Below are 18,621 nucleotides of genomic sequence, written 5' to 3'. Positions count from 1 at the left end.
CTTACGAACTCTCCTCTACCCTTTCTTATTCCCCTAATGTTGCGATCTCTTTCTTTTTCAGAGATCCCTTCCATGGCTGGACGCGGACCAACGCTTTCCAATAGTGGTACGCTGTACCATCAACCCCTCTATCGGTACCCCACTCTGGCTACCATGGTTCGACTCCCACCTCCGTGTAACTTGACCTTAGTCGTCGGTCAAAGGAAAGGAGTGTTTCTGAAATAGAAGGGCGATTGAAGGGTTTACGATCATCATCCTATATCGTTATTACTGATGGAAAACAAGTAACACATAGATATTATATTTTTACCAATTTTTGTTACATTTATTCTTGTCACTACTAACTTTATTCTCATTTTAAACTATTCCTTTGGTAGTTGTTAAACATGGCTGTAATCGTCTGCTTTAATCTGTTTTATCAGGAAATAGTAATTTATTTGTAAAAAAATGTTTGTCATCTTACCACATAAAAATATGAATGAAAACTATTTACTGTATCATGGAATTCTTGTTCACGTACCTACGATGTTTAGCGCCAACCATACGTGTCAGTAAATGGAAGAAGACGAGAGCATGATACCGCTGAAGTGGGGTTATTCAGCACGTAAGGGGAAAACCCCTGCAGCGGGCTTACTTAACCCCTATTCGCCCGACCGAGCCACCCCCGCTATAACCAAGCGACGTTTGCCTCGCAGACCACTATATCTTGTTCATTTTCCCTTCCTGCTAGTGGCCACGCCGCTCTGGATGACCCCTATTGATAGACCAAGCTACTTTCGTCCTTTTCATCCTCCCAAATTTCCATCGTTCTCTGTTTCGAATGTAACTCAAAATCCTAGCTACGAGAGGCGCGTACATTTATTCAATTTGAAATTAAAATTCTGATTTATGATTATAAATTGTTTATAAATACTTTGGTAAATTTATTACATTAGTAAAAGGATTACGCGAATAAAAATTGTTATCTCAATTATTATCAATATTTACTCATATCAAAAACTTATATCAAAAACAGATGAAATTTCTATCTCTAAAAGATGAAATTTAAATGAAGATCGATCGATCGCAAGTGGTGACTGATTGTGATTAGTGCACGTTGCACACGACGGTGTCGCCTCTGTACAATAAAAGAGTAAGGTTATGTGATTATTTGTCAAATAACCTAGTCTTACCTTAGATAACGTTATTTGACACGTAAACGAAGAATAAAGTAAAGTTACACTATTTTGTCAAGTGTCCTGTATAATATTTTGCACTATGGTAATGTTATTTACTATAGAGTTGTCTAAATGTTAACTTCATAATCATGTTTTTAATTGGATGTTTTGGTTTCTAGGCTCGTTATTTTCGAGAAGAAGATATAGATGGTACAGTGGTAAATTCTTTAAATTGGTTAAGATTGCTGTTTACAGAGTTATAAATTCTTTTTTACAGAATTTAGGGAATGCTTTTATCTATTTGCAAGGAATGGTCAAATACGTACTCTAGATGAACTTACAATCATTATGAGATCACTAGGATTAAGTCCCACTATCGCAGAATTAAATAAATATTTAAAGGATAAAGGTACAAATAAGGTGAAATGATTTATAATATTACAAATGGTTTTAAACTCACAAATTTTTAACCACAGGAGGGAGGATGTCTTTTGCTGATTTTTTGGAAGTCATGCATTTACAAACAAGAGCTGAGGATCTGCCGAAGGAGGTGATAGATGCTTTTCAAGCTGCAGACAAATTTAGGACTGGTACTATACCTGCTAGACAATTAGCACACATGTTGCTTCATTGGGGTGAGCAATTAAGTAACAAAGAAGGTTGGTTTTCTTACTTACTCTAGATATTGATTCCAACAAGTGTTCTTAATTACTTCATTTATCTCTAACTTTCAGTGGAGCAAATTTTTAGGGAAGCAAACGTATCTCCAAATGGGCAAGTCAAATACGAAGACTTTGTAAAAATAGCCTGTGCACCTGTACCTGATTATTATTAATATCTTTTTATTAATATCTTTAGTATTGTTATTATTATCATTATCACTAATATCTTTTACATTCTTGAAAGATCTCTTTTGATATTTGAACATATTCGAATATTTGATATTTATGTAATTTTGTTATACAGTACATTTTTTAAATTAATAAAAGAATATTATCATAAAACAAAAAGAATTTATTTTCACAGCAGTTTATCTCCGATAGACGAACATTACACATCTTATCCTTAAGATTGCTTATAATTACCAGTGCTTAATACTTAATCCATCGATCTTATTCGAAACAAAGTTAGTCGAATCCGCTGCCCGGTTAATACAATTTTCCTATCAGCGTCCTTCTCGAATCTATCCCTCTTTGGCGATATTCGTGGCTGGTGGAGAGCCACAGAGGATAACGGTGGTGCTGACGACCGTTGTCAAGAAGAAAACGCAAAGTAACGCTCGATCACTGACTAATGCGACTTGTTTCCAATCTAATTCCATTCGTTCGCGACGGTCTTGTTCCGCCAGACGCTTCTCATTCCTGTCGATCGTCGCGTGCACTCTTCCCAGCACACGCAACCATTGCGCTTCAAGGCTCTCTTTACCAAGATCTGCATCAGATTTCTTTTTAAGTTATAGAGATTAAACTGACAGAATTCGATATATCTTTACAAATAAGACTCACCTAAACTAGGACTGCTGCTGTTACTTTCCTCTCTTCTGGTTACGAACTTGGGCGACGATTGCGACTGGGCCAGTTCCGGTTTGCAGTGCAATGGACAATTGTTTTTTCTTCTGGGAGGCTCGACAGGGTCCTGATGCAAATTGTGTACAGGAGAATTTTATCTGAATCCATCGAAGGATGAAGATCAACTACATAAAGTTCATATAGTAGGGGTTTTTTGATTCTTCCTACTAGTTGTGATTTTTCCTGTACATATACACTGTATCCTTTGAGCCATTTTTAACCGAATCGTATTCTTCCATCGTCAGAAGATTTGTGAAATTTAAAGAAAATATGAAAAAATCGGTATTACATAATACGCGTGATTTCTCAGCCAAATATAATTTTCTTCTCTCTGTTATCCTGTACGTTGTATTGTATTAATAAAATATTTGCCGAGTAAATTATTTAGAAATAATTTATTCCTCAAATAGGTTTTTAGAATTTTGTTAAAATTGTTTAGCAAATAACATCACCTCCACATAAATTTATTTATTATTTTATTTAGCGTGCCCAATCCTGACTCAGATAAACCAAGTTCTGCTATATCGTTCACAAAAACGTCGAAGAAAAGCAATATCTAAGTATTTTCACTACGAGTACATCTTACCGATCTCTTTTCCTCCTGGAAATTAAGAAACACTATCCTGGCGAGCTTGTCCAAGACCAACGATCGAATGATACCAGGCACTCTGGTACCTTGAACGCCACGATGATGAAGATTCAATGTAACTACCGCTAATCCCGAAGCGAAGGATACCAGGCATATGCTGACTCCGTAATAAAGACCTGAACATGATAATATAATTAATGACTAGGCGAATATAATAAATTAACCATTAAACTAAACTAGTTGTCTCTCCATAGAGCGTCACGTGTTTCTGTATAAATTAATTGTCTAACAAGCTTGCAATTACGGAGTTACGCGTTGTACGTAGCCGACTCTTTCATACTATGCTTTTGCAACAGGGTAAACGCGATTCTATTGCGTTTCGCACTGGCACCGCAGGACTTTCAAAGAGGACGCCTGGGAGTTTCCAATCAAACTCGGTTACACTGACAATGTTGATACCATTAGCGATCATTGTTCAATGTTTACGCAAATCCTATGGAGACAGGCTGAATATCAAGCAGGGCGAAAATATGAAGATTGAAAGTTACTTTTTCCATGACATTTAGAAAAATAATGTCAAATCAAATCACAAAAATGTCAGCCTTTGGTATCGTCGTTATTAAACACACGTCGTTATTAAATACGTGTATCCGTTATTTCAAATAATAATTTTTTATTTTCATTTCAAATGCATTTGCTCAAGACAAATTTAACCCTGCTTCGATCCTCGAATTTTTATATTTCAATTTTCTTTCATTATCGCCTTTTGTATTAGCAAACAAAAAAATATTTGTAATATTTCAAGAAGATGTTCGACATAATATTAAAGCGTGGAATCACGCATACCAATAGGATTTTTTCATATTTTGTTTAGGCTGAAGATATTTTATATTATATTTTAACGATAGAAAAATACAATTGGCTCGAAAATGATCGAAAGGATCATCAGCAGGGTTAAACGATCTATGCTCAACAGCTTCGTTTCCATTTAGCCCAAGATAATTATCGTTCTTTAAAGGCACTCACTTATCAACGGTGTTTTCTCCGTGGGCGGCAGTGTCTCGCGAATAGTCATTAGGAAGACTGTCATGGAGAGAAGCGCCGAAATCCCGAGGGTGACCTTTTCCCCCGATTCAGACGGCACGTAGAATACCAACAGGGCTGGACAAGCGGAAAACGGAATTAAAAAAGAAGTTCGAGCTCCGCCAGTGGTATTTTTCGTCATAGAATATCGAACAGAGGCAGGCCATTCTTAAGATCACTACGAGCGCCAAACTTTTTCCACCATTGTCAAGGGAGGAAATAAAAAAAAAGAGGGTCGAGGAAAAGTCCCGCATAAATTTCTCCCATCGAGTAGTGGACGACTCGAGATCCATTGTTAACCGGCTGTAATCGTGTTCGTTTCCTTACAAAGATTCAAATACCTTTGCCATGGGGAAGAATAATTTTTCCATAGATTAAAAAAATTGTGACTTGGAGCGTCAACCTATCGTACGGTGGCTTTACGATTCGAGCGTTTTAATGAAATTTCCTCTCCAGATTCGATAAGGACGCTTGACCCTCTTACGGATAGGTGCTGCATTCTGCCTGAATAATATGTATCGTGGTGATATTGCAAATTACTCTCATCCTCTCAAAGAGATTGTCACTAGAACAATCAGTTTTTATTACATACCTGTAAACAATTAAAACACAGTCGCGTCTCGTTACGGTGCTAATGAATTTTCAAAATCCTCTATATCATATAATACAATATATTAATAATTATATTATACGATATATCAAGCAGACGTTCAAGTTTCCAATTAGCCAACCAAAATGAACTTCTCGATAAACTCATTCGATCTTACGAACGATACTCCACATAGCTGCAGATGCGGGTGCCAATTTTTTTTCCTTTAAACATCCAATAGTAAATTTTACACACGTTCTTGCCGTGTAGTCGCAAGAAAAAGAGGATTGTAACGATTTCGACGGTTGCAGTGTTAATTAATCTTAATAATTGTAGGATGAAACGTGAAACATAAAGCAGATGAAGGATGCTCACCGACACTGTTGATGAGTATGCACGGAAGGATCAAGTTGAAGACGTAAAACGTGGGTCGTCGTCGCAGTCGTATCTCGTAAGTAATATCTGGATACGGTTCCAGGCAGCAGGAGTAGTATTCGGTGTTTTTTCTCGCGGAGAACTCAAGCAGGTCGAATTCACCGTTTGCTTGGTAATTGCTCACGTCTCCCTCTTCGCTTTGCCTCTCCAGCTCCAGCTGCATAAACAACATTCTACGTTTTAGTTCTCCAATAACAACAACAACAACAACAACAACACGATCCAAGTGCACACACCATGCACAAGCGCAAGAAACTGTATTTTACTCTTGGCATCTTGGCAACGAACAATTATCTCCCTCGAGGGTGGGAATAGATCCTAGAAGCTAGATTAGAAGCGTTAAAGCGTCAACTCGAATTAAATCCAACGGAACAGAACGGAGCTTCTGCGATTACGTGTCAGTATATTTCGAGCGGACAATCGGTAGACAGATGCTGGATAAGGCAAAAACGAACCGACGCGACGCGGTGAAATTATATTCGACGCGATGGGGATGGTTCTATTGCGAAGTGGAACTATATATTTGCAAAAGAGAAATTTCAAAGCGAACGGATCAAATTTTTTGTACCTTTCCCTTTATTCCTGTTCACTGTGCTTCTGCGGATAAAAAAAGAAATTGTACGAGGTGTTTGAGGGTTAAACAGCCGAACATCGTCAGTATATTCTATTGGCTTGGTCAAGCAACAAACGTTATATTAACACGAGTCATTAACGTTTTAACAAAATGTTAAAAGTAAGAATTATACCGACTTAACAAAAACCGATTTGTCTTCGTTAACTCTTAACCGTTTAAAGACTGTCACGGGTGAAAATTCGCAACAACAGTTTCGATATTATCATTGGCATTATCGCATAATGATGTAACGAGTGTGTCGTTACAGGATAATAGTTTTCGATTAGGAGACGTTTCAGTTAACAGGTTGATGACCAATTTAAATGGTTTTCTCCGGATAATGGGGAAAAGGCCTAAGAAGGAACGTATTTCCAGCGTTTTAGATTGCAAAAACGTAGCGACACGCAAAATGTATTCAATGACGGGGGTGAGGGAGCGGATAGGAAATGGGAAAACTCTGTGAAAGGATGAGTTCGGGCGTCGAGGTTCGCCGATACGGAGAAACGGCTCGCATTGAATTCTTCTCGCATTTGGGATTAAGCTGTTCGATTTACCCGAGCCATTTTTGCGACATCCCGAACCGGCATTTTCGATTTGTCGCTGTTAAGCGCCTCTGGACTTTTCAAAAGATCGAACCTATTCTGATCGTGTTGGAAAATCTGTCAAATTTCCTAACGTTGCCTTTGTTCCACCATTTTCCTACAAATAAACCAGAAAAATGTTCGAAGAACATAGGTCTATCCATTCTCATTTCTTTTCTTCTCTTCGTCATTTTATTCTTTTCTCTTCGCGTCTCTTCCTTGCTTTCTTCTTCTTCTTCCGTTCACCTTCTTGCCCCTTTTGTCTTCGTCCTCTTCCTTCTATTCTTTTCTTTCCACCCTCTTTCGTTCCTCCCTTTTCCTCCTTTTTCTTTCAATTTCTTTCTCTTTTAATCCCATCTTATCCTTATCTCTCATTCGTTCCCTACCCTTCTCTTCGTTCTTCCCCTTTACTTCCTTCTTTACCTTCTTTTTCAATCCCTTCCTTCCTTGCTTCCTTCCTCCTACTTTTCAGCAGTAGCTCGTCTATATGCAAGCTCGATTAACGCCTTTGCAGTTACGTTGAGCTTTTAATCCGGTAGGAAGCCACAAAATATTCAGATCTTTAGGACGAGACACGTATAAAGGGAAAAGGGATCAGATGACACGGCAAATTAAATCTGATACTTTTTTTTTAAAGAGGAAAACCTGAAACGCGGTTCCCTCAGATTGATAATCACGAAAGATTTTTAGAACAGAGATGTTGGACATCAATGTCAAGTGTCAAGGTTTCGGTCAAACTGATTGCCTGCGCCACCTCTCTAACACAGCGTGGATATTTTTATCGTCCAACGGATGGTCCTCCGTACGATATATCACTTTCTCATCTGCATACCGTCCCAAGAGAGGAACTGCGTGAAATTGAGGGCAATACAGTGGAGAATCTGGCCGATGCAGATCGCACACGTTGTCGGATTAAATCCCTGACCGGTATTTCTTAAATGCTCCACCAGGTATACACATTTTACGCGTGAATTTACATATACAAGTGTTTTAAGGAAGAAGAGTCTTCAATCGCGAAAAAGTGCGAATCAATGAAAAATTTACTACCACACCAGTGACAAGTGTTTCATCCTCGTTAAAACAAGACTTGGATACAATGTACACGAATAAACGTGTACAAAAAGAAAGAATCTCGATCAGAGAACATTCGAAAATGATGAAAAAATGTAGAAGCCTGCCCGTGACACGTGTTTCGTTCCCGCTAAAAGAAAAAAGAAGAATCTGTACAAAGTAAGGAAAAAGTGTGGAGAACACAGTAGGGTAATTTTAGAATCGATGAAGATTTGAATAAAATATACGAGGACGAACGTGTTGGTTGCTCGTGGGTGTCAGCACGCGCTCATAGTCCCGTGCAGCTTTTGCTCGAGCTAATTGCGTGGAAAACTGCATTCTGCCTTCTATCGGCTGAATTCGCGGCGTCGAGATTGCCCGATGCCTTCAGTATCGCCGTCTCTAATTTTTGGCCAACCATCGCCTGCGATTCCTTCGTTTCTTTCAAGCTTCCGTGAAAGGTAAAAGTTTAATATTATGAAGTAACACAGAAGCAGAGGGATTTCCAGGTGGATGAAGAAATAAACGAAAGGAGCTATAGAGACTTGATCTTACTTGGTATCCATCGTACGTCCAGGAGGCCCATTTCAGGACGCATCGTTGCTCGTCGAAAGGGAAGAACTCTACGTTGATGTCGCAGCTGCTGCGAAATATTCCATGGCTCAACCACACCACTTGCCCTGTGTGGCTGACTATCACGTTCGTATTGATGACTGCCGAGCTGTATTGTGGATCGGCGCTATAAACAAAACCAAAGGATATAGGCTAGTGACGGATGGAAGAAATCAGCGCGCCCCTGCTGCTGCCAATCAATACCAAAACTTCTATTTTGTAATATAACGCTTGACTGGCCAGAGAAAATTGTACCGGTAGGAGCCCATTTATTCAAACTTATTGCGAGATAAACAATATTGATGTAACTAGAGCTCATATAATAGCAAGTCATTGATTCTTCCTATTTCTCTTTCTTTGTTCCTATATATGACAACGGTTTACGGTTAGATAAATGCAGTCAATGGCAAAAGTTCATTTAATTTTAATCCAATAAATCAAATAATTTAATTTAACAGGTCTCTTGACCTTTTAAGGATACTCATCTCTAGTACGAAATTTAAAGCAGAGAAGGATAACGATAGAAAAACGTGATTTAGTGGAAAAGGGAAGAAACAAACGCAAGATACAAGATACCAAGCAACGATACAAGATATAGAAATTACGTGAATGCAACATCAATGAGAAACGTACATTAATATACATTAATTGTGATGCTTCCATATCTCGTTAAGATACAAAGCGCGTATTAAAATGATGGATACTTTCTAGAAGCTCGTTATACGAATCAAAGACTCAAAAAGATATTTTCATGATACAAAAGAAGATTAGACTTTGTCATAGTGTTGTAGATGCTTAGAATTTCTTCGAACTTCGATTCTACGGTGCAACTCAAAATCGTACGATCTACGTGAAAGAATAAATAACGAGAAGAAAAATATTAAACAAATTCTTAGCAGCAATGTAGAAATATTTTTGTAGGTAACTGTGTATGGTACACGTGTTCGTCTGCCACCGAGATTCCGACATTCATAATTTTCTTAAATCTAGTACCATCGTAACTATTGCAAAAATGAACTGTATCTTACATGACATTCTGCGAGAGAAATCGCTTACTTGTTGTACAGAATCGTGTCCGGTCTCCAGACACGGTTGTAAGGAACGCGGATCACTTGAATTCCAGCGAATTCCGAGGCGTTCCATTTCAGGTGATGGTCCGTCCAGGTTTGTGTCAACCAACAGTTGGTCGTCAGTATCTGGTTCTTCTCGTCCTGTGACAAAAATCACCGAAAGAAAATAAAAAAGATAACCATGGAACGATGCAAAAGTAAAATTCGTCGTCATACGAGGAAAGAAAGAATCTGTTGCTAACTAATCAAAAAGATACGACGGGTGAAAGATGTCTCTCGCTAGATGTAAGAGAGACAAATCTTTGAAAGTTTCCATCCAGCTCTGGCGCGTTCTTCGAGTAATTTGTCTTGGGTATTTCCGACTGCCCAGCCTTGACTATCTCCCACGAGATTTCCAAGCTTCTTCCTCGAATTCGAAGTCCGCAGCATCGTCATTACGAATACGGAAAGAAATATATGCATGATAATGATTATAAATTCGTACAAAGACTCATAATCAAACGTCGTTTCAATATCTGAATATTTTTGCAATGGTAACAAAGAAGTTGAGATTGGTCTCATCTAAAATTAACGATGAAGTAAAATCTCTTTTGTGCCATGACGAATAAATTTCTATCGAGAAACTCTTCGATCTGCTGAAAAGTAACTGATAAATGGCCATCAATTCTTTTTTTCTTTTTTATTTTAATTAATCGTAGAAACAAATACGATATATGATTTTTGTACGATTTTTCATGGATTTCCGCTATCTGGTGCAGATTAAAGGAAAAGGTCGCTGCGCCTCGTTATTGATTTGAATATTCGAAATATTTGATCAATTTGTGCGAGTCACTGTATTTCTCGGTCTAAATGGCCGCGCACCGTCGGAATGCCGATACTCCTGCCGAAGTCGAAGTTAATACGGGTTTCAGCCCGACCTGAATTTCCCATTTTTCAACATGTCGAAGGAACAAGCAACGTCCATGCACGAATCGCTTGGCAATTGCCCGCTTTGTACACGTTTTTACGATTTCCAGATTATCTCGGTTTTCACGCGACTGCATAATATTTCCGCCGCCATCAAAACCAGAGTACGAATTTTCTTCGCGTTTAGCATGCTCGAGATGTCGCGGCCGAAAATTCTCGTTAAGCGCGAGAACATTGAATTTCTTGAGAAATTGGAAAAATTGACTGCCTCGAAGAGAAAGCTCGTGGAACAGCGTATCGTTTGAAAAATCACTTTTATATCGAGTTCTCGAAATTTATCGTCCAGAATAAATATGGTACTGTGCAAAAGTCACATTAATGACGACGATTAATCACGCTTCTAACCCTGCTGTGATTCTCAATTTTTTAATGTAGCGATCTTTCGATCGAAAACAGTTTTATTCAGGCGCTCAGTGCGGATGACTCCAGACGATGATCTGGCTCAACGTATCAACAAAAAAAAAAATTTTTTTTTATCACACTGAACAGCCCTCGACTTGGGATCCGTGTTAACGTGTTAATGTTTCAAGAAAATCTCTTCAGCGTGTTAGATACTCACCACGTCGATTATGTGATGAAGAGAAAGGCCAAAGACAACCGACAGGGGTTGGGAGAAATTTTTAGCTGGTCGTACACCGGCGTCGTATCCATCGAGCAAATACTTCGTCAGTCTGTATTCGTGTTCATCCCCAAAACCTGTAAAACCAAGCATGCACGGAATCTGTCCAATATTCATGGGAATTAAATTTCGTATATCGTAATATACATCACACCGTCCTCGCAGTAATGGATTTTCTTTGTCGGCATAGATTTTCCACGAATTCGTTTTCGTTACTCTTGTTTCTTTCTGGTTTAATGCACGCTACCGCCATTCCTAAATATTTGGAACCAGTCGTTATCGCAAATATATAAAATATACTTCAAATAAAATTCTTTGATCCCAAGTTTCGCTCTTCGTCTTATTTCAGGCAAATATAGTTAACAGATTATCGATGAAAGAACAAATTGTAATTTCACTGTAAATCGGAAATTGAATTGTTAAATTTTATTGTAAATTAAATCTTGTCGAACGATCGAAAGATAGGGGAAACGTTTAACCGATTTTGTCTTCGGACGAACAGTTTATAATATAATTAGAGTTGATAGCGAGTATCATTTCACAAACTCTATCTCTTCTCTAATCACGAATCGAATTCCTTTCTTTACATCAAGGATGTCCATTATAGCGTTTCCCATCCGTAGGTGGAAGCGTTCGTTTCATCAAAGTGGCCATTGTGTCTTGAAACGCGGGAAGCCTTCTCGTAGATCAGCCAAGGTAGCTAATCTACGGTTCATTTCATCTTTTCTCGAAGCTCAGTAGGCGTTGCCTTCGCAACTCAATTAGATAAGAGATGTCTCGCCGAAGACAATAGTATACTAACCAAACAGAATTCGCTAATAGTCGTCAGTTTAATTAACGAGGAATATAATCCTGCAAATCTTCTACGGTCTTCCAAAGATTTGCTAAATCCGAGAAAGACGAGTTAATTCGTCACTCGAGTTCCTAATCTCATGGATATAACCAATCTTTTTATTTACAGATCTGCTATTCTTCGATGAGTCGCACTATTAATTTTGCTACAAATCAATTATATCGTATTTATGTTTGAAGAACATAGAGTAGAAAAAGGTAACGAGTCATGTTTCGTGTCTCCTACAGAAAATGAAAAAATTCCAAATACATCGTCGTCCCACAGACAAAATTCTCTTTTCTTTTCTTCTTTTTTTCTTTTTTTGATCTTGAAATTAGATTCTCTCATTTTTTGAATAATTAAAAAATATCGATCGTCATAACGTTAGCCGGGGCTTAAAAAGATTTTGTAGCTTTATCACCCATTATGAAAGAACTCGATCTTTTAACGAACTTCTCTACTTTAACGAAAGAAGAAAAGGAAGAGCAAAATTTTTAAACAAATGAGCTGGTTAACAGGTTAAAACTACAGTATCCTCTTCCTTCCGCGTAACATTAAAAAGTTTGCGCTTTAACGTTTCGCTGTCTCCGCAAATTCTCAATTCCAATGGAGAACTCTTGGACAAGAGTAGCTGTCCGAGTCTTTGAGAGGTGTAAGGTCACGCGAGTAACACACGGTTCAGGGAATTTCCTCCCCAACCCTCTTATTTCCGATCGTTAAATGGACGTCACATATCGCGGTATAGCCTCCCCGCGATGTGGAGGCGTTTCTCTTTCCAGAATCATTTAACAGTCCACCTTACCGTCGTTTTCAACAGACCATTGTATTTGCCAAAAAACCCGTTCGTTAGAAAAATCTCTCTTCGATAGTTCTTCCTATGGATTTCTTTGCCTCTTGACTCGTACATCTTATTAGCTCATTAAAAGACACAAGTTCATTACGGAGCTGATCGAGTGAAAAGTAAAGGGATCTAATTTTAACGTGGCCAAGTTTTGCCTGCGCTATAATTGAAGCGCGCGTAACAAAAATGACCTTTGTCCATGTTCATTTTACGAACTCCCTGGTTCTTTTTACACTCCTGGCATGAATCTTGCACAACTAATTCATCAACTAATAGCATTATTAAACTGATAAGTTACAAGTTATAAATTACATAGATTTTTTACGATATTATAGTTTTTATAGTAATTGGATAATCATATAATTTAGAATTTGCTTGGTAATAGACATTTTCTTGTAATATTTCGCTTGTTCCATTGTCAAACTTGTTAGCGTTGTAAATAGACCGCGGATTTTTCTGAAGATTTCTATTTTCATGATCCCGATCGAAGAGATGAAACCTAAAAAACAGAAATTTCGTTTGTTCCATAAAATATTCTAACAAGTACTTTGGATACTTCGCATTTCTATTATATTCTTGCGTATTATATATATTCTATATATATTGTATAGCATATTTAATAATAGTGCAGCAATTGCAATTATAAATATAATTATAATTAAAATATGGTAATATTTCTGTACCTTTTTAATTTCCCACGTATATAAATCCATGAAAATCCGCAATCTAATTATAAGGTTTCCCGATACGGCTAACTCTCATTAGTAATATTTAATTGGGTTGTGCAAGATAGACAGCCTTCGTTTTTTACACATTTTGCGAATATCCGTAATTTCCAAGAGAAATTGAGCGTATCGAAGCGTCGTGTCGCGGAAGAACATCGAGTGCTCTCGAACACGCTTTTCAACATTTAAAGACGACATTTAGGAAGAAGGGGGAAAAAGGCTCGCGAGAATCCGCTTTTTCCTTTACAACGAAAATTCTATTCAGCATCACGTTGGTCTCCGACGGTGCGGTGGTAAATCCGCGCATTCGGAACAATCAGCGCGCGAATTTTTCCAAGCCCGGAAAATTCGACTTGCTGTGCGAACCGAGCACTCTTTTTTCCTTCTACATACCCTACGATATATTTCGATTTCTATGCGGTAATTCACTAAAAAATTTCTGTTTGACGCACTTTGATGATTTTTGCTCGATTCTACTCGATTCATTTGTGCGCCTTTAATTTAAAAATTTCTTTTTTATTTTTATATATATCAGCTCAAGTGCGTTTCAGCACAATACAGCGATCTGCGTTAATATCCGAGCAATATGGCATTGGAGGGATACCAGAAAACGCAAAGTTTATTTATTTAACACTGTACTTACCAGGCCCAGTTTCAAAATTTAATTTGAAGCTGTACGTTCATTGTTATTTATTTTGTTCATCTAACTTTATGCAAATTCTCGCGTTATCCGATTAATCAATTTCTCACTTTTTGGTTGATATAAAAATTTACATAAAGTTAGACGAACAAAAGAAATAACAATAAATGCACGATTTCAAATTAAATTTTGGAACCGGTCATTTAACCGGGCCTGCTAAGGTTAGTGTTAGTGGATAAAGGGTTTTAGCGAAATTGAACATCGCTATTTGCATAACGAGTAAGTTACATTATACGTATGCAACATATATGAAATATATTTCATATATAAATATATATATTTATTTATTATATATTCCGTTTATACGTATCATACATCCTACATTACATATATGTATATATTTTACACAAAATTAATATAATTTACTCATTATCCAAATAGTTTCGCATGTCAAACACAAAACTAAGTTGATTAAATAAATAAAGTTTACGTTTCTATTAACCATAGAATACGTATTTTAATATATTAAAATACAGTTCATTCGGTAACGCTATATACTTGGACACCATGGTGTCCAAATATTAGCTAACATTAGGTAAGTCACTTTGCTCAGTAAATTGATCAAAACGTGTTGTGTAAGTATAATGAGAAGGAAGTACAAAACATGATAATATAGCATAGTTTCAGAATATATACGTTATAATTGATACCTTACATATATCTTGGATAGATCTCGTCGTGTTTGCTGAGCGTTTAAGAGGCTGATCGAATCGTAACGATACTTGTGCCAATAATAAAAGTTTATATAAGAAATAAAGGGACTGGAGTACGCTTGTATTCGTATTTAAAGCAGTGATACGAAACGAGGGAAGAGAGGAAGAGAAGAAGAGCAAAGGGAATATTGAAAGAAGGTTTCCCGATAAAGCCGGACGCTCGAGGATTCAATTTGATACCGTCGAGTGTCCGCGAATTACCGTGCAATCCAGGATACGCCGGTGGAAAAACTCGGAATCGAGCATCGATACACGATCGATGCCGGAAAATGCGCGAAACGCTCTTCATTCTCGCGTAGCATGCGAGCCGCGATTCTTTCGTACGAACGAGACGAGGGCGACGAGAGTCCTCGAAAGACTCTACGACTACAAAATGAGAAAAATCCTTCGCACTTTTAACAAAATACCCGAGCAACGACGTCGAAGATCCTTCGATATCCCCCGAACGAATATAATTTCTATCGGTGTTCCCTCTTCCTTGCTTTTACCGTAGGGAAATTTCGATGGAAAAATATTTTATTTTCTTGTACCGTAAGTGGAAACGATATTGCACGATTGTATCAGTGGGGAGTTCAAATTTATGATCGTTTCGAATATCGAAACTTAGACAGTGCAATTTGAAATATTTCTAGAATAGTAAAGAGCAAGTGCGTGTAATAAATATTCTAATATTGAATACATGCACGAATTCTTTATAATCTATGTAATCTATAAGTAAAATCATTCTTGAAGTAATTCGATGATTCGCCGAAGACTTTTCAATTTTGTCTCTTTTTCCCATAAGCACCTTAATACAGGGATTGGACGAAGATACACCTCCTATATGTTACGTATATATATATATCATATAAGGGGTGTTTCCATTATTTTTTCCACTCCCAGTACTTACACAATATATCTCTATCTGTCCCTAATCGTCTCACCTTTCATATACATATATTTGTATACAGCACTGTCTTCGCCGTTATATCTTTTTATACCGGAGGATTTTCTATACCGAAGGATTTATCCTGTAAAGAAGTAAACAAACCAGTAAGTATGCTGCGTACAAATATCCCAAGGTACGTACGAAAACTCGAAACAGCCTCACCGTAGAGACCATCTTATTTCCCTTTCCGTAAGACAAAACTTTCTCAGCTCTCGCGTTATCAAAAATTCATGCTAACTTCTCCTAAGGAAGTAAAATCGGAAAGTGCAAACTTACCGCGAAGTCGTTAGCGAGCAATTACCTTGATCCTTGATACGTACTTCTGGTCGTTTCGGTTCCACTTCCGGTCGCAACTAATAGAGATAGCGTGGTAAACAAACAGATCGATCTGCTTGGTGGGAACGTTACGAAGGAGTCGGATTTCCGGAGGGGTGGCGATATGCAAATCTCGATGTTCCGATTAGGAATTAGCAACGGCGGAGGCGCAACCGTTGCAAGTGTTTACACGGATGGCTAACGCTAACTTTTGATAACGAAGTTCGGCTTAGCTTTAACCGAACGCTTAAAGATTGTCTGGCAACTTAGCTAAGCTTGCTCTGGAACGTCCAAAGGCAAACTCGGCAGCGGTTTCAACGAGTGCTGTCCCGTTCTTACACTTCTTTGTGCGTTTAATGGGTCGTCTTCGCCTCGTGGCTACACGTATGCAAATCGCAGATTTATTCCGACCGTGGTTTCACACATAAAAGTTATGTTAGCCCGCCAACACATTTGCATCGTACACGGAGTTTTGCATTCGCCCTTTCGACGATGTGCCTTAATCCGATGCTTTGGTTTACCGCCATAATATCAAGAATACCTCGAGTATATCGTTCGCTATCAGACAACGACGAACAACTCGTGACACCTACGTAAGCTATATCTATACCAGAGGCACTTGTGGTACCAAACGACACCATTGGCCTTAGAATTCTTCGGTGGTTGAACGTAGGGCAGCTCCAGATCGTTTATTTTTGTGAAAAGAAGTGGAAGCGTTCCTCCAGATATCTGCAACTCGCAGCAAGTTACGAGACTATTTGTTATTTGCATCCTAACGAGAAAACGCTTCGCTCGTCCCACGCGATAACAAGACAAACATCTCGAATTGAATAGCGCGACATTGCGACATTTTCCCTAAGTTTCCCTACGTCACGAAAGAAAAATCTACGTAGCGAATAGAATACTTTTCGAGGGAATGCTTCGGTGTCCAAAGTTTGGCACAGCTGTCTGTTTGGAGCATCCAATGAAATATTCACGAACTCGAGTCTATTTTCCGTAGATAGAATACCGTGTATTCGCAACAAGATGAGGTAGAAAAAATTTCAGAGCGATCGAACGAGTCCGAACGACGAGGCAAGACACGGCCGAGAAGATGGAAATTGGCCGGTGAAATCGAATTCGAGAGACGATAAACATTTTGTCGAGCCCCGTTTAGAGGCGAGCGGGAAAATTTTCGAAAGCAGGAACTCGTTTCTAAATCAATCGACGCTTGGAAAATTTGTACTCGGGAAATCTTATAGGCGGAGGCAATTCGGTTATCGGTACAGACAGAAGGAATTGGCCTTAATCACAAGGCCGGTGTCCTTAATCGGTGTTTTCCTTTCGACGTTAACTACGCATCGAGATTGAATCTCGTGTGCAAACGAGATTATGGACTTTCCATTCGGATCTATTTGTTCTCTCTAAGATAATCTTGTCTGATAATCTATTTTCATATTTGATCGAGAAAAAAAGTGGGAAGATTATAAAGAAGTAATAAAAAGAATCTTTTTTTTATCGTATGCAACATAGATGTTCGAAACTTAAGAGGAGAAAGTTCGACTTTGAAGAAAGTTCTGCAAAAACGATATCTATACAAAGTAGATCGTGGCATTCGAAAAGGCTGTATCAACGTTTGATTGACAATAACTCGATTCTTTTGTGTCTCCTTTAAAATTTCTAGAAACACTCGACGAAAATAAGAGACATCTACATTAAATACTCAAAGACACATGAACATTTAATTCGTAATAATGCAATTCCTTTCTTTTTCTTTTTTGTTTTTTAAACTCGATTGAGTCAACAAACGAATAAGATCTAGGTGAAATTTTAGTTAGATATTTGTAAAATTTCGGTTGATTTCTCGTGAAATTTCAAAAGAAAACAAGCGTGAAAACCGAATGTACAGAAAGGATGAAAAGAGGAACGACTTACCGTTCCCGAAAATGATGGCCAGAACTCCGTAATGAAAGAACAGGACCAAAGGCGACATGGAATTGATAGACCACTTAAACGCGAGACCGCCTGTCCTCGACTGATGTCCGATGCTTTTCAACCACCGTGCAATTTCGACCCTGAATCCCGCGCTACCCCTACCACCGCCACGTCCATTCCCAAGGAAATTCGCGCAGGCGTTTCAAACAATGCAGACACGAATGTTAAACAAACTGACTGCTTGTACAAGGTTGAAACCATTCTGGTGTTTCATGCGTTCGCGGTCGATCCTCCAAAGAGCAGCTCCACTTCCGTCGATTACAAATTTCGTTCGATTAGTAGACCGCAATTAACCGCTATGATGAAATTAAGCGGAGCTTTCGTCGCTCCAAATTGCACAGACATTCTCTTCCTCGTTATCTATGACCAATTTAAGCTCGAGATTAGTTCTGTGGTATTGTTGCAAGAATTAGAATAAAATGAAATTTTTCTTCAACTTTATATTAAAGCCTACTGCGTTCTTTGCAATTTTGAAGATAATCACGTATTTTTATAGTTAACAAACTTTTTAACTGTTACAAGATATTGTTACAAGACAATCACATTTATGCTATCACGGGTGAAACTTCATCCCTAACACATCTTTTTTGATTTAGTTTAGATATTAACAAGATCGAAGGAAGCGATAAAACGTTTTATTATTATTCAATGTTAGATGAAT

At 38.1% G+C, this 18,621-nt stretch overlaps 2 protein-coding genes across 2 annotated transcripts; one reads left to right on the top strand and one right to left on the bottom strand.

Moving 5' to 3' along the window:
• The first annotated feature begins 1,102 nt into the window (after positions 1 to 1,102).
• LOC117209813 (calmodulin-like protein 4) lies at positions 1,103 to 2,010 on the top strand. Its single transcript, XM_033452216.1, has 5 exons — positions 1,103 to 1,260; positions 1,337 to 1,367; positions 1,435 to 1,566; positions 1,634 to 1,816; positions 1,892 to 2,010. Exons 1-5 carry the CDS (start codon positions 1,258 to 1,260, stop codon positions 1,990 to 1,992), a joined length of 450 nt encoding a protein of 149 aa, XP_033308107.1. The 5' UTR covers positions 1,103 to 1,257; the 3' UTR covers positions 1,993 to 2,010.
• A 143-nt stretch (positions 2,011 to 2,153) lies between these two features.
• On the bottom strand, positions 2,154 to 18,161 carry LOC117209810 (neuronal acetylcholine receptor subunit alpha-10-like). Its single transcript, XM_033452213.1, is given in 10 exon segments — positions 2,154 to 2,588; positions 2,663 to 2,792; positions 3,312 to 3,490; positions 4,341 to 4,475; positions 5,362 to 5,578; positions 8,221 to 8,404; positions 9,334 to 9,488; positions 10,873 to 11,009; positions 17,901 to 18,065; positions 18,068 to 18,161. Coding segments are annotated over 10 exon segments (1,644 nt in total). The 3' UTR covers positions 2,154 to 2,340.
• Between the last annotated feature and the right edge of the window lie 460 nt (positions 18,162 to 18,621).

This window comes from Bombus bifarius, unplaced genomic scaffold (assembly GCF_011952205.1).
Source record: "Bombus bifarius isolate JDL3187 unplaced genomic scaffold, Bbif_JDL3187 scf7180000008194, whole genome shotgun sequence".
Lineage (NCBI taxonomy): Eukaryota > Metazoa > Arthropoda > Insecta > Hymenoptera > Apidae > Bombus > Bombus bifarius.
Note: the sequence above shows the minus strand (reverse complement) of the source record. Positions and strands in the feature narration are given on the sequence as shown.

Excerpts from the sequence above, each read along its gene's own strand:
- LOC117209813 (XM_033452216.1), top strand. Across the intron at positions 1,567-1,633 it reads TAAATATTTAAAGGATAAAG|GAGGGAGGATGTCTTTTGCT; the intron begins GTACAAATAAGG and ends TTTTAACCACAG. Across the intron at positions 1,817-1,891 it reads GCAATTAAGTAACAAAGAAG|TGGAGCAAATTTTTAGGGAA; the intron begins GTTGGTTTTCTT and ends TCTAACTTTCAG.